The 16,250-nt window shown below is 34.1% G+C and overlaps 1 protein-coding gene and 1 non-coding gene across 4 annotated transcripts; both read right to left on the reverse strand.

The window, feature by feature from the left end:
- Positions 1 to 231: 231 nt before the first annotated feature.
- Positions 232 to 14,829, reverse strand: LOC100792795 (transcription initiation factor TFIID subunit 2). Of its 3 annotated transcripts, XM_003549758.5 has the most exons (25): positions 14,488 to 14,819; positions 13,987 to 14,329; positions 12,755 to 12,900; positions 12,565 to 12,631; positions 10,945 to 11,144; positions 10,688 to 10,841; positions 10,453 to 10,537; positions 10,250 to 10,341; positions 9,609 to 9,734; positions 9,429 to 9,482; positions 8,286 to 8,354; positions 7,926 to 8,023; positions 7,490 to 7,834; positions 7,321 to 7,408; positions 6,638 to 6,763; positions 6,497 to 6,553; positions 5,866 to 5,945; positions 5,736 to 5,778; positions 4,726 to 4,812; positions 3,831 to 3,920; positions 3,462 to 3,520; positions 3,293 to 3,383; positions 3,048 to 3,213; positions 2,397 to 2,580; positions 232 to 1,582 (listed from the first exon to the last, which is right to left on the reverse strand). In XM_003549758.5, exons 1-25 carry the CDS (start codon positions 14,604 to 14,606, stop codon positions 385 to 387), a joined length of 4,167 nt encoding a protein of 1,388 aa, XP_003549806.1. In that variant the 5' UTR covers positions 14,607 to 14,819; the 3' UTR covers positions 232 to 384. The 3 variants fall into 3 exon arrangements, with proteins under 3 accessions (XP_003549806.1, XP_014625230.1, XP_040867099.1); XM_041011165.1 differs by lacking the exon at positions 232 to 1,582 and having other exon boundaries at positions 2,398 to 2,575; positions 14,488 to 14,829; XM_014769744.3 differs by lacking the exons at positions 13,987 to 14,329; positions 14,488 to 14,819 and having other exon boundaries at positions 10,688 to 10,863; positions 12,755 to 12,825.
- TRNAF-GAA (transfer RNA phenylalanine (anticodon GAA)) lies at positions 11,579 to 11,651 on the reverse strand. Its single transcript has one exon. It is a non-coding gene; the product is annotated as a tRNA-Phe (tRNA).
- Positions 14,830 to 16,250: the final 1,421 nt, after the last annotated feature.

Consider the following 16,250-nt stretch of genomic DNA (forward strand, 5'->3'; position numbering starts at 1 on the left):
CAAGCAATACCTAAAATATGACCAAAAATAAGGCATTACTTGAGAGAACACAACATAATTATAAATTTACAACTTAAGAGTTACAAATTTACAACAATATCCCAAACAACCTCGTAATAAGCTAGCTTCATTTACAAATTATGCCGCTCTGAAGAAAGCCAAATCCTATCCATCGATAGCAATCTTAAATTGCATGATTGAAATTGCAATCATATATATCTTTAAAATCAGTTAACTACCAACGAATAAAGCTCATTGAATCAACAATTGTATGTACCTAAGTGGTCTACTAAGCCGGATATGAAAAAAAAAATACAACCTAAAAAATATGAAGGCGTTGTAATTTTCATTCTAACATCTACAAAATATAGGACATTATATTCTCTAGGGCTTGCTGAGCATTCGGTTTTTAATTTTAATTCGAATTTTTGGTGCACCAGATGTGCCTTCAGATGGCTCCGGTTTGGTGGTATCTATCTTTTTTATTTCTAATTTAGAATCATATCCAGTGGGTTCAACAGATGTAACCTGTCTAGCAACAACGTCCACTACAGGCTCCTCTTTCTTGCTTGACATATCTATGGAGGATCTCTTCGCTTCATCACTCTGAAGTTTTGCCAGTTCTTTTTCCCTACGTTTTTTCTCTTTCTTTAATCGTTTGCGCTCCAAATACTCTGGATCATCATGGTGTCCTTTATTACTTTCCCGTTTCCGTTTCTTTTCCTTGCTTTTGTGCTTTTCTTTCCCCCGAGCAGAAATTTCTTTACCTAATGGTTCTCCGTCAGGATCAAATCTTGCAACTGAAAGAGTTTGAAGGCTGGCATATCGTCGTGCATCAGCATCTATATTGTTATCCTGGATAATACTGGATGATGATGGATCTTCTGGCTGAGGTTGTGAATAAACTATACTTGAATCAGCAGTGCACTGGAGTTCTTTGACCAATTCATCACCATCACTCAAAAACTTTGCACTACCAATGCTGGCAGTCATGCGTGAACCGCGATCATGCCAAGAATTAACTTCATCAATATTGTGATTACTGATGCTAACAGTCTCAGCAAAATTCCTCTGGGGTGCATCTACAGAAACTGAACTGCTAGCTCCATGATCCATTTCATTACGACCACCTAAAGAACGTTCAACCACCTGATTATCAGTATCAGCCCTACTGGTGGCAGAAGATTGTTTGACCTTGATTTTAATGGGTCTCTTTCTTTCATGGCTATTGGATACAGTATCAGCCTCCTTAGAAATTTCATTTGGAGCTTCAATTGGTGCTTCCTGGGGAAATTCAGTAAATACCTCTTTGGGCTTCTCAAGGGACGCTTCCTTTAGAGCTTCAAGGTGCACCTGTGTGGGAGCTTCACAAGGTTGGTCCTTAGGAGCTTCATCAAGTGCGTCCCTCAAGCCCTCCATTGTCGGGCCCAAATTTTGTGTAAGATCATCAATAGAGCTTGGCAGATCCAAAGGTTTGCTTTCTGAATCAAGAGCAAGCATGTTCTTTTGATAGTTACTAGCTTCTGTAAGACTCATATGCAGCATTCTATTTTCTCTGGGAATCCCATGAAGAGTTGGGTGTCTGCAGACAAAAGTACAGATTAAAGTTGTAGTGAAATAGTCTTTTTTCAGATACATACAAAAACTTCAGTGTAAATATATAACCACACCCAAAACCAAGTAGCATTGTTTAGCATCACCTAAGCTCATCAACAGGACGTTATTTTTTACAGAAATAGCAGTAAAGTGAAAAACGGTAACTGACTATAAAATATTAAGATGCTGATCGAGAAAATCAGTTTTCACCAATAATTACAAAAATATCAATTTACTCTCATTTAACTTCATGCTTCCTAAGACATGTATATCAAATGACAAAAACAACACTGTTTCACCATCTCATGTATTTAAATACAGGAGATGGTGAAATAGTATTTTGGTAAAATCAGGAACAGAAACAAAACATTTTGTCAAACCAACCAGGCCATTATATTCTAGATGAGATTCATTTCCTAGGGAAAGTTATCAAGTAAAATCAGAACTAGTAACAACATAGGAAAGGAACCATTCCAATTGAAATTAAGCTTAGATCATATATTATTGAAGTTACTCTCAACATCAGCTGGAATAAATTTTCTACTAATGTCCAAAAATTCATTGAATTACAAAAATTGACAAAATATATATAGGTAAGAAATGGTTAATAGTCTGGACTAAGACAAAAAAAAAAAATCATTTCACAACAAATTATTTTCTTGAAAAGTGAAATGAAACAATTGGTAAGTTACAAATAAAAAAAGAATTACTTTTGTTTTAGCAGTTACCAGTAATATTCAAACAACAGATTAGCTGCAAAATCAGCAAGCTAGCATTTCATTTCTGAAAGAAACATGTACCTTCTTGCAAGTATTTGTAATATGCAGAACAAGTAATGCCGGAGAAAGGCATTATTAAAAGCTATACGCCCTTCCAGTAAATTAAGCATAGAGACAAGAGTTTGGCTTGTAATTTCGTCATTTGAATTCAATCCATCTCTCATCTGACATAGCCTCATAACATGGGTGGCTAGTTTTAACTGCCCTGCAATAAACGAATGTAAAATTTCCTATACATAAAAAAGGGGAAACTATAGATGAAATGAAAGGAAAAAATAGAGAAGCAGGAGTGCTTCTTTCAGAAGGTTGTCAACCTTAAAAAACAAGATAATTATGTGCCACTAGATCAGTTGATCAGATACAAAAACTTGTATGATAATGACTAAAAATTTGAAAAAAAAAAAAATCAAACCTAGCTCAAAGGTAACCATTACTAGGTGATAATAAAGCTATTTACTATATTTTTCTCTCCCTTGCTCTATAGAAATTTTTTAATGTAAAACTTATATCAAGATTTAAACAATAACTATTTTGCACAATCTACATATGTTTTGAAATTTGTCCAACTTTAGAAACATTTCTATAAATAATTTTAATTCTACCATTCTGAACCAAATTTTTAGTTTGTCACACATCATCTATAAATCCTCTCTCAGGGAAAAGATTTACAACCTCTTAAGGAATGCTCCTCCTCTATGTATTTGATAAATAAAAGCAAAGCTGAATCCATGCCCTTGCAGTGGAATTCAAGATCAAGGAGTGCTCTACTTGCTTCAATTCGAACTTGCCACAATGCCTTTATGTCCCGAAAAGGCTTTACAAGTCCATAAACTCGATCCTGTATTAAAGCTGAAGCATTAAGTATCTTCATGCCAACCTTTGAACAGCAGTTTGAATCTCAATGACAAGGTACTTACAAGAGGAATGAACCCTGAAAGCTTTAATGCAATCTGGGTCAATGTCCGGATACAACTGATAGTCAAGATTCCATTGTAGCTTGGCATGAGACTAGCAGAAGACATTACCAGAAATGTAAATTATAGTTACAAATAAAATTAATAAATCCAGCATAGAAAGGAATGACACCTATCAAATTGTAGAAGCCGGTCAATGCGTTTGAGGAGTGATGACAGTAAGAGAATACTCTGTCAACAGTTTCAGTCAGAAAGAAGCCTAATACTCAAAATCAGGTTGAGTAATGTTACAAAGATTAAGATTATATCAATGATAAATATAAATCAACAACTGATAAAAAAATATATAGACTACAAAGCAAGCAACCTTTGCATAGTTGTTATAGCCTATACTCAAGAACTAGTATTTTAGTTAATTGAAAGGTACTTAAGGAGCTATGTACTTGGTAAATGTAAAACAAAATAGACCCAGCAAGCTCAGATCAGCATATTAATCCATAAAGGTGACCATGAGAATCAGCAAAAGGAATAGTCTATGAACCTGTTGCCCAAACTCAAGCTCACCAACTGACTGGACTAATGCAGCAAGCCAGAATACATCTGAGTAAGGGTTCCCATTGTTGTCATTGTACTGAAAAAATAAGAGGATAAAAATGACATGAGCCACAAAGCTGATCATACAACTTTTATATAACTAAAAGCAAGAAAACATCCCAATAATAATAATCCTGCCCAACCAGCATATCATGAATCCTTAGTGCAGTGATGTGTGCCATATGAGTAACCAAAAATTATGCAATATTTCAAAATAGCATAAGGGACCAAAAAGCAGACAGAATCAGTGAAAGTTAATTGATTACCCATTTTTTTGGGTAGCCGATTCCTAAATATAAAATAAGGATAAAATTGGCCAGCTACAGTATTATCAATGGTAGATTGCAGTTTATGGAGAGAAACCAAAAATCAGCCATAGAATTATGGAAGACAGCACTGTGGCAAATGGTGTACTGCATGGCAACCATACAAAATGCATTTATATATAGAACAAGACATGCATTATATACGGTTAACAAGACAGTACAGAAAAAAATATAAACAGAGAACAGAATGGAAAAATAAAAATACTAGAGAGAATCAAAGAAAGAAGAAGCCTCTCTAGTGATATTGGTTGTAGACTTCAAAATGCGTGACTGCCACATATTAATTTCAATTTCAGAGTCTCAAATATTCCCTTCTAAAATCACAAGTATAACTTGATGAATAAAGCTCATTTAACACGAATCCCATTCACATCATCAAGCAGAGGATTATTCAGACAAGACACTATAAATATTAATGCATTCACTATTTACATTTCATGGATATAACTCTTGATGCCAATGTCACATTAGCTACTATTAAGAGATTAATGCATGCAGCAAGAAGTAAACAATTACCTTCAATAGCTGTAAAACAAACTCGATAGCCTCTCTTGGGCTTTTCTTGTCAGCAGCTCTAACCATAGCAACAGCATGTGGAATAGCCTACAACAGCCATTTATTAAACAAAAAATTACTGGCCAAGTTTTAAAAATAAATCAATAAACAACTATTTATTATTTAGTCACAAGCAGAATATGCATAAATGGTCAGAATTACCATAGACGCACAAAGATAACTTATTAACCGATTTTAAACAGCAAGGGACATTCATTATTCATTTGTGAAAAACAAAAAACCATTGGCCAAGAAAAAAAATACAAATAATCACAGCAATGGATAAGGGCAGAATCCATGGATAACATTAAAATTTGTAAAAGGACAAGGGCAGGAAAGTTCAAGGAAGTAGAGCAATCACAGAAACAAAAATCAAGCTTCAACATTGGAATGGGGGAGGCCACCGGATCATCATATGATAACACAAATCGTAAGTTTCAAATAATATACATACTTCATAATGCACAAAAGTTTAGACAGCATAAAAACTAAAACAAAAGAAAAAGGAGCACACAGAAGGCAGAACCCACTAAAACCCAACAACAACAACAACAGAGCACACAGCAAGCTTCAGCCTTTAGCCACTAAAAGAAGACTGAAACAAAGAAGAGAACCAGATTGAGAATCATAAAATAAATAAATAAAACAAAATTAAATTTAAATGACTATGAAGATGAAGATTAAGATCATACGGTATCTAAGAAATGTCAGGCACTTATTTGGAAATCATTTTGAATTGCTCATAGAAGTATTATAACTTTAGGAGCATAGAAACAATGGGTGTGAAGTGGCAGCCCCCAACAAATGCTATTGTTGGATGGCCGCTATTCTGAATACGTGTGTGTGTGTGTGTGTCTATTACATAATATATAATTATGTATAAATATTTTCTTAAATATAAATACAAATTCAGAACACAAGTAATCACATCACATTGGACCTAACTTACACATCCTACCTCCTTGCATTACCTCAAGAACAAAATACTCGGCAAAGTCATGAAAATCGTTTGGCCTGGCAAGAGTAGTATACCAATAAGAGTCACTTCGTATTGTGAAAGTTGAATGAGATAAAATGAAATAATAATTTCGGTAGTCTTACTTTGGCAGTCCAATGTCAGTATCAAACCTTCGACTCTTGTAAAATTTCATCAGATGGAGTAGACCAGAAAAATCAGTTTCCTGTTAAACAATGAAATAACGCCATAATTAGATACAACCATCTGCATTTTGTAACCAAGCATCAACAATGATTTGAATTTGTAGACCATATGGCATGTTTATTATTCAGATTCACATTTCAAATAACTATATCCATGAACTTTATTGATACAGTGATGCTAAGGCTACAATAAGTCATATATATGGCATCACAGATATTCATGAACATGAACTCCTCTTGAATGGATTTCAAAGTTGTAAATGCAACCAGATGCATGGCATACTTAAAAGGCATAAATCTTCCATTTTAAGTTCAGCATTGTACCAAATTTTGAAGAAAAAAAACACTAGTGAATATTATTTCTTAGGTGCAGAGATTTGATATACCAGCACTTGGCAAATTATCAAAATTCCATAATTATATCAAAACCAGATCTGACAACACTGAAACTATTCGGTAAATTAAAGACAGCCTAGTTGATTCCCACTCGACTCATGGCTGTAATATGAATTTCACAATCTACCGGTATTTCATAAAGTTATAATGCAATAAGTAACCTAGCTTTGAATACCTCAGATGCTGAATTTGCCAATGCAAATGCCGCTTCGATCCGTACTCTCCAAAAAGCCTTGAGTTAGAACCAAAAGACTCCCAGATATTAGTTACAGGTTTAAAAACAATTATTGAAAATATATTACAGAAAGTATATCACCTTGGAGTCACTGAGAAAATTATTTAGGGCATTAACAATAGAAAATGATAGCTGTGGGGATGCCTCAAGGGCTGCAATTGCTTGTGCCTGAGCAATAACATCTTTGTCCTTCTCTAATTGATTGATCTAAAAGAAGAAGCCAAATGTCTAGAATCAATAAATAACTACAAAAGACTATGATAGTGAAAGGTACAAAATACAAACACCATCACAAATGAATGAGCATGATTTGTTTCTAAAAAAAAGCCAAGAAGAGAGAATAAAAAAGGTTAAAGAGCATGATTGAGCATGATTACAAAACATTGCATCATAGCATGTTTTATGTAATCAAGCCTTCCTGTTTCCTCAATTGAATGAAAAAAGGTTCAAGAAATAGTGGTACGATGCACAACTTAAAAGGAACACTTAGAAACAGATAGATTGGAAGTATGGGCTTCTGGTGTGGGGTTTGTGGTGGCCATAGGAGGTCTTCAATTACAATAACTAGATTTCATTATGTGGTCCTCCTAAAGTTCTTACCATATGATAAGTAAACTAGTTGTATACATAAACCCAGAAAGAGGACCTAAATAATTGAACATATGCAGTGCCTCTCATAGGGTGGCAAAATACTATATCACAATAACAACTCCACAGAATCAACTGGCTGCCCCCCTACCAGTCTACCACAATTTTATCCTTACCCACATCTGAACTGGTTGGTTAAAATGAACCTCAGCAAGGTACTCCATATCAGGATCTGCTCTAATCCATAATAAAGGGGACTCGGTACTGCCATAACAGAGAAATTGTCAGAAACTCAAAGACAACAACCACAGATGAAAAAAAAAGAGAAAGGAAACTTATTTTTACTTTGAACGCATATCCATGGAAGGCACATCACCATTATCATCAGACCCATCAAGTTTTAAACCTTTCTTGGGCTTCTGAAAGCGTCTAGCAGCAAGCTTTGAGTGGCATTGTATTTCCAATAGTTGCCATGCATCTCCAGCCATTGGTAGAATTGGATGGTCATACATACCATCAAGTTCATATACCCTGATGCTCATCATACCAGGCCATCCAGTATCTCCATCTCGAGTTTCTGTATCTGGATTAATATCAAGAATGGATGTATTTGAAGTCTGCAATGCTGTACATCCCCGCAGCACAGCCAATTCAACCATATTCTTCCTTTTATTATAGGAAAACCCCATCCTTAGCAACAGCAAGTAACTCATCAGAATACATGAGCAGAAAGAATTCCAAAAATGAAATAAATAGTAATGAGTAAATCCTTATTTTATACCTTAAAACAGGACATCCACAAGAACCAACCCACCGAGGAAAGAAATCTTTAAGAAATGGGCGTTCAAGATTCCCAACCTTGTTAGCAAAATGTCGAAACTGCATATTGAAAAAAATGATCAGATCCACATTATATTGACAAGCAAAACCCGTCAAGAATAAGATGCTTCAGTTAATACAACATTGAAGATTAAACTACATTAATATTTCTCAGTTTCAAGTGAGATTACAAGAAAAAAATTCTGTTAATGAAGCTAATTTCAGAAAAAAAAATTTACAGCTCTTATATCTTCAAGATAATTTCATAGAACCTACATGCAGAAAATAAGTCACAGAATTTACACAACCAAAAGCAGATTACCTCCTTAGTACTAAGAGTCTTTATGGAACGAGTTTTATCTTGAGCACGAGAAACTATAGTTTGCAAAATCTACACATTGATAACAAGGGAAACAATATCATCAAACCTCTCAATCAAACATATAACTTCCAGGGGGGAAATAAAGAGGAAAAAACTTCATGAGTAATGACAACAAAAACAAAAGGCACAGGAAAACAATTATGGCAGATCATGAACAGGAAAAGGTCTCATATGCAAGGAGACCACTAAAAGTATCTCAAGTAATGCTTCCACCTAAGTTAATCACTAAGTATATTTTAATACACATAAAAACTAACACACTAGATTCCACAACTATTCTTTGACATCTGTCAGAGTATCAGCCAACAATCATCTAAACATTCTTCAACATAGCCTACAGATAATGCATAACAAATAACCGGAACCCAAGTAACTTGCATATCATTTACCCATTTTTTCAGTGAATAAGAACATCAATGTTTTCAAAATCAATGTCATTGACTCATTGAATCAGTAAAGAGAGAGGACAAAGACATTTTGAAATAAATTAATCTAGCACATATAATTAAACAAGAAGTCAAAATAATACTCCATCCGTTCCCTCTAAATAAAAGAAACTCAAGTTTCCTTGTCCCTTTTTATAAGACTCTTTTCTAGCCTTCCCTATTTTTTTTACCAAAATACCATTAATTATTTTACTCCATAAATACTATGAATTGTGTTTCTCTCTCTTATGACGATTGGAGAATTGAAGAGTTTAGTTTTAAAAATTAAAAATCCACTAAAAATACTCTTTCTCCATACATTCCTTGTTTAGGTGGAAAGTAATCAAGTGGGGAAAAGTGATATAACTAATCCCAAAAATTTTAGGGGTAATTTGGAAATTTTACAATTACAAACAAATTTAATGTTATTAACTAAATTAACCAACAATCTTAATGTGTGGGAATTAATTATAAGTGTCTTATATTTAGGGATATAAGAGTATATTTCTCCAACCTAAGTCTCACATCACATCAGATATCCAAAAGAAATTACAAATATACATGACCACCAAAAATGAACCAAATGACAAATTAAGATACATCCAGCATATGTAAAATGGTCAGAAGGACAAATAATGTAAATGTCAATGGCTCTCACTCTACGAAAAGATTCAGGACCCATTTGTTTTTCCAACATCTGAAGAGCTGCCACCTGAAAAAGGGTAAAAATTTATATATCTAATTCAATACTAAATAAGAAAAGTGGGAAACACATTACTGCACAGGTTGCTATATGAATACAACAAGGGGGAGAAGTACAGGAAAGGAAAATACTTACAGACTTCCATGATCTTATTTTTCCATACAAACCAATGCACTGAGTTCCATATAAATCTTTACAGGAAGCTGAACAGCTCAAAGCTGTCGCTCCACCATTATCAACTTTGCAAACAGCACAATTTGCCTGCAGATTGATTTACAAGAGCATGTGAAAAATGAGATTAGCATATTTAACTGCTGCACTTTCAACTCATTTATAATGCTCCATGGCCTCAACCTAGACTGACACAAATCAAGCATGTTCAAATATGAAATGATATCCAAGTGAAAAACTTTGCTGCGGTCATCTATGTCCAAAAATTAGAAGAATAAAAAATCCAAGCAAAAACAAAAGAAGAATGCCTCAGGCATTTGAAACTAAGTAGCTGTAGAATATTAATAAATTGAAACAAATCTGCAGAGCAGAAAAAATAAAAACAGTGGGGGAAAAAGCCATTAACAGCAACCAGGCCTAAGAATATATTTAAGAATACATGAACACTCAAAACTCCAGAGCATCGACTCCCCAATAATAGCATTGCAGCAGCAACATTTTTAGACAGCAATAAAGAGAACAACAAGTTCATAATTTTTTTACAGTCTAATGCATGATAAGTTAACCTTCACATAGATCAGACTAACCAAGAAAGAAAAACAAACCTTGTATCTCCTGTACCGTGCCTCATTATTTCCCAAATGTTTCTTAATAAAAAAATCTGTCAAGAAACCAGCAAGTCCATCCAAGAGCCACTCTGCAAATTGCAAAGCATTCACCAATCACACTAGAGGAAACACAATCTGCTGAATTTACAAAGAAACAAATCAAATCAAAACAACAATCAAAATATACTCTGATAAATTACCATCATTTGGTGCCTCAGGAGTGATGTACACACCAAACCACTGTCTTGCGAGAGCATATGCAAGTTTTACCCTTGTATCAATAGTCTGTCAACAAAGACTAAGACAGGTCATTAAGCAGGCATATCATAAGAAAAAAAGCCTTGTGTGCAAGAAAAACAGTTTTTTATTCATTCAGAAAGAGATTAATTAGAAAAAATACAAAATCAAATAAAAGAATTCAAGTAGTGAACTGACCTGGTCAATAACCTTCTCATCAAACAAAACTTGAGAACTAAATACACTCATAGAGGCTCCTAAACTCAATGAAGACACTGCCATCTCTGGCTCTATGAAAACTTGTGTATATGAGTCAAATGGGAAGTCTACAGAAAGATAATCCTTATAGCAGCTGCTCACCAATAAAAATCCAACTATTTAATCATTATACAATTTTATGATGAAAAAAACCACCTGTTTCAGGCTAGTTAAATTGCAGCTATCACATGTCAAACCTGAAGGCACTGTGGAAAAAATCCACTGTATTCCGCATCTTTGACAGATTAGGCAGAGAACACATATGTGATATAAGGCTAAATTGGTGATCAGGAAGAATTTCAAATGGGGCAACAGCCAAAGATATCCACCTTGCAGCAACTGGAACATCCAGTTTATAGACATAAGTTTTCTGAGGAGGATTGTCCTTGCTTAAGACCTGAAAAATAAAGGAGGTTTAAACATCATATACAAATTTAACTCTGCAAGGCATATAACCCATTAAATTTTCTTATAGAACTAGAAATTTTATTAGAGACAAAAGAGAAGAATTACAACAGAGAGGATAGAAAATTCCCTAAAATGCCAGGGGGGGGAGCAGAACAGGGTATCATACATAGTTTATATCCCATTGCATGTAGAGAATAGAATCAAGAAAAGGAAAAAATCAATCATATACTTTTGTTTTCCAACTTGGACAAAAAGCATTCTTCCTTTCTGTTTCTCTTCCCCGAAATGGTAGTACAAGAAAAAGTGTGATGCTGCTTCAAATTTTTGTGAAAATAAAATGAACTCTTCAAAATGAAGCTAAATAATACAAGCCAAATCCCTTGGATAAGAAATCTGGCTAACATAAATCCTTGACCCTAGAGGTGCGGTGAGCATGGATTGAACATGCGACCTTCAGATCTTCAATCTGACGCTCTCCCAACTAAGCTATCACCGCAAATAAATGTCACCTACCAGAAACCAATATCCAGCCCAAAGTGTTGCAGAGTTGCATTAACTACCCAACAAAGTGATAGTGATAACCAAAAATGGCTTATTCAGAATAAACCCGCAAATCAAGATCAGCCACATATGAAATCCAGGTCATATCACTATGTCAGAGTTGTGTCAAAATAACAGATACAGGAACAGATAAGGTTATATTTTAGATGAATCTAATCATTGAAGAAAAAGAAAACAAGGGAAAAAAAGTGGAAGGCTGCATCCAATCCAAAGAGGAAGAGGAAAAAATAGAAAATAGCAGATTCAATCCTTGAATGTTTTAAAGGGCCTCACAATATCGAAAAACATAACTTACTGGAAAAGCAAGTAGCAATTCAAATTGTACAACATTCTTCCTTTATGTCAAGGGTCCAGTTAACAAATTATGAATAAACAGATTGGAAACCACAACATGCCGTGTATAAAAACAAAGCCACAACAGCTATTTCACTGTTTTAACAGCAATCTAAAGCTTAAGTATTAGGCAGCAAAAGTGAGCAACACTGACCATCCAAAGGAAAGAACTATTTCCAATATTTACAAAATTAGCAATTTGCATTTTTCAATAGTTCTATCACAGCAGTCAAAATCCTGTCATTTTCAACAATGAATATTCCCAAAGAAAAATATTGATTGAATTTGAAGCCTATCATCATCTAACATCTGTCGATTATAAGAAATGAAAAACCGAAAGTAGCCATACTCCAATTGCCCAGTTGTTGGAAACAATAGAAATTCCAATTCCCAACCTGACTTGACTTGACAGAACATTAATGCGCTTATCCAAAATATTATCAGCTTGTTAAAAAATAGTATTTTTCATGCTTTCAGAACTAAAATAACAGAACATCAGTATCATTCATTGATACCTGATAAAGCAAGCTTCCTGTACTGACAGCCACAAGATTGTATGCTACTGTGAACTCCAGGTCATAGCTAAACATGAATAAAACGACAATAATTACTTCAAGCATTGAACAGTAAATATTGTTATTACAAATGTGAGCATGGACCTGGTGTATGGCTACACACAAATGGAAAAGAGTTAATAGTTCATACCAGCATCGTTGTGAATTGTCATCTATACATGGGAACCAACACCTTGCTCTCCTTATCTGATTATCAGTATGAAGAAGATTATTTCTGAAGTGTATTCCTGTCTCTGCCTTCTCTATCCAATAGTCAATACGAACAGTTCTCACATTCTGCACCCAACATCAACCTACATGAGAAAACACAAATAGTAAACCTCACCACAACTACTCATTTCTCACATTTAACTGCCATATTTTCAGGGAAGGATACTACACTATCAACAATCAAAAACAAGAACCCATTCCTTACAATGAGTAGGCGAAAAACACAGATATCAAAAGGCTAAATAGGCAGAATATTTTGAAAAAACATTAGCCATGGTGACCCATTATAAATAGAAACATGCAATATCTTGATAAAACATGTGAAAAATCCAAGCAGAGGAGAATGTTCATAAATTAGGCTGTTAGTTGTTACTATGGACTTAGGTACAAGGTTTTGAAAAATCATCTGCAACTACAATTTCAGACACATCAAGGTTTTTTGGTGGACTCTCCACAACGGCACAAGCACATCACAACGGCAATTGTGGCCACATTTGTCCACTATTTCCCACAATATCAAGGATAGCAACAAAAAAAAATGCAACCGCAATTTACATAATATGGGCCCTACACGTGGCAGGCTGGCAGCGATAATTAAAAAATACGATCATATCACAATTATAAATATATACATACATTAAAAAATTCAATTCAACTGATACATAATGCAGACACACATATTATAAAATTCAGCCAGTGCTTAATTACTTAAATAAATCATAATAATTACGAATATGTACACATTATTTACAAGTAAATAACAAATTTAGAGCCAAAATTATGATTCGTTGTCATTTTAGTCCCTAAATTTAACAAAATTCAAAACCCTGAAATTGTATTTTATCACTCACATTGGTCCAAAGTTACATGCTACGTGTGACTTAAGTAATAATATCAGCATATGTTCAGTGACCAAAATGACGGTTAGATTTAGGGAGATAAAGATGAGACGATGACATTTTATTTCGTTAAATCTAAGGACTAAAGTGACAACGAGTCACGGTTTTAGGGACTAAATCAGCCAATTACTCCAATATTTAAAATTCAGTTGCTATGCATAGGGTTTACGAGTCTCGTGTAACAGAACTCTCAAAAATTGCTCAGCATCCGGCACAGCACTGGAAGCAAGAGTTCAAAGTTAGCAACTATAACCTGCTTGGGCTCAGCCGAAGAGTGAAACCCGTTCTCAGAAGTGGGTTGTTGCTCCTGCTGTTGTTCACTTTCAGCCTTGGAAGGTTTGCAACAATTAATGAGCAAATTGGGAACCAATTCCTTCTCAAGAGCGGACATGTACACTGAGACAGCAGCATCGGCAGCAGAGCTAGGAGAACACACGGAGCTAAACCTCTTCTCATCCTCCCCCTGCTGCTGATGGTGCGGGTAATACTCGAACTCCGTTGGCTCGCCGTCAACACAAACACTCTCAATCCCTAAATTCTCCGCGTGCAACCCTACGATCCCAATCTCAGGCACCGCAATCTCCAATTCAGTGTACCTGCATGTTAAAAATTAACTCGAATCAAGTTCTAGGTCGATTTTGACAACGCGATCACGAACACAATCTCAGCGGTGATAAAACCTAATTTACAACAGTCGCGAACAGTAAATGCTAATTTATCGAGTAACGGAAAGGGGGAAAAGAGAATTGCGAACCCGTGGACTTGGCGTTTGTCGATGTCGATGGAGAGGCATAGCTTTTGGTGGTGAACTACGGCGCCGGAGTTTTCGGGCTTCGGGTCTTCGTTGTTCTTGGGCTTGCGAGGCTTCGCCATGGAGGAAAGAAAGAGTGAGAAATGGGAATCGAATTCGAATCTAGGAAATAGGAATCTCTCTCTCTCTCTCTCTTCTCTTGTGTGTCTCCCTTTGAGATAGCTGAAGTGATGCGTTATTTATAGAGGAGGTAGCGCAGTAGTAGGATGCTTGGGTCACGCCTTGACAAGCGATGACGATAGAGTGCCCTATCGGTGTCGTCTGTTCCTGTGTGCCCTACTTTGGCAATGCAAACGCCAAATGCCTTCATCTAAAGATGTGTCACTGCTTTCAATTTTTGGCTAAGTTAATTATAAATAAATAAAAAAAGGATGGTAAACTAATCATAATCATGTACTTGTTGCATGATTCTCATTACGTGATCTCATAAAATTTTACAAACCAAAATAATCAAATACAATATTTTCTCATTAAATATTTTTTTAACACAATAAATCTTACATTATTATGTTAATTTTATGAGTTTATTTTTAGTAAGTTTAAAGTTGGATTTATAAATAATAATAATAATAAAACAACATCCTATTAGATTTTTCAAGTTAGACAACAATTCCTTAAAATGCATCTCACATTTTTTAAAGAATCTGATACTTATATTTAAAATAAAATATATATTAGTATATTTAAATTCAAATAATCATGTACTTGTTGCATGATTCTCATTATTTCAACGTTGTCATGATCTGATAAAAAATTTCAAACGAAAATGATCAAACACAATATTTTTTTCATTAAATATATATTTTTTCTATGAGTTTATTTTTAGTAAGTTTAAAGTTGGATTTATAAATAATAAAAATAAAAAAAAGAAAAAAAAAACATCCTGTTAGATTTTTCAAGTTAGAAAACAATTTCTTAAAATGCATCTCACTTTTTTTATAAAAAAATTGATTTACTTATATTTAGAATAAAACATATATCAATATATTAGTATATTTAAATTCAAATAATATATAAAAACAATAACAAAAAACTAACAAATTAAGAATTAAATTGTATTTTTAGTTAATTGTATAATTTTAACTTTTTTGTTTAATGATTATTATGATTTAAGTTATTTGATTATAAAATATTAATTAATAATTTTTATAATTAAAAAAAATCTTTCAACTTTTATATATATGACTTTATGAGATCAGAGCCAAGTTCAAAAGGTTATAATCCCAAACTCAACATGACTATGTTTTAAAAGTTGTGGATAACTTAAATCCAACTCTCTTTGCTAGTTGGACTCTAACTTCAATTAAATTAGGCTTTGTTTAATACAGCTGAAAACATAGTATAAAAGAAGAGATGAGAGTAAAAACATGTGGGTTTCACATGAATCTCAACTGGTTGGTTACTAAGATTTAGAAAGATGATCAAGGCACATATGATTGTTAAGTGCCTAAACACGTGTGGTTTTATATACAACGAATTATTTGGCTGCAAATATACTTTGCAACGATAATGTTGAGTAGATTGTTTGGTTTCTCTTATGTTGGATAGGTGAGTTTGTGATCATAGTTGGATAATGTATTTTTTATAGGTTAAAATAGAACATTTGACTAAAAGACGATGTGTTCATAATTATTGATATATGTATTTTTTATAGTTTGTGATTCATTATTCTTAAGATATAGTAACTCGATGTTCTTAAAATAAAT

This window comes from Glycine max, chromosome 17, assembly GCF_000004515.6.
Source record: "Glycine max cultivar Williams 82 chromosome 17, Glycine_max_v4.0, whole genome shotgun sequence".
Lineage (NCBI taxonomy): Eukaryota > Viridiplantae > Streptophyta > Magnoliopsida > Fabales > Fabaceae > Glycine > Glycine max.

Coding starts and splice junctions, on each gene's coding strand:
- LOC100792795 (XM_003549758.5), bottom strand. CDS start 14,606: ATGGCGAAGCCTCGCAAGCCCAAGAACAACGAAGACCCGAAGCCCGAA. Junction 5,946..6,496: donor TGGCAAATTCAGCATCTGAG/GTATTCAAAGCT, acceptor ATTGTTTAACAG/GAAACTGATTTTTCTGGTCT. Junction 5,779..5,865: donor ACTGACATTGGACTGCCAAA/GTAAGACTACCG, acceptor TACTCTTGCCAG/GCCAAACGATTTTCATGACT.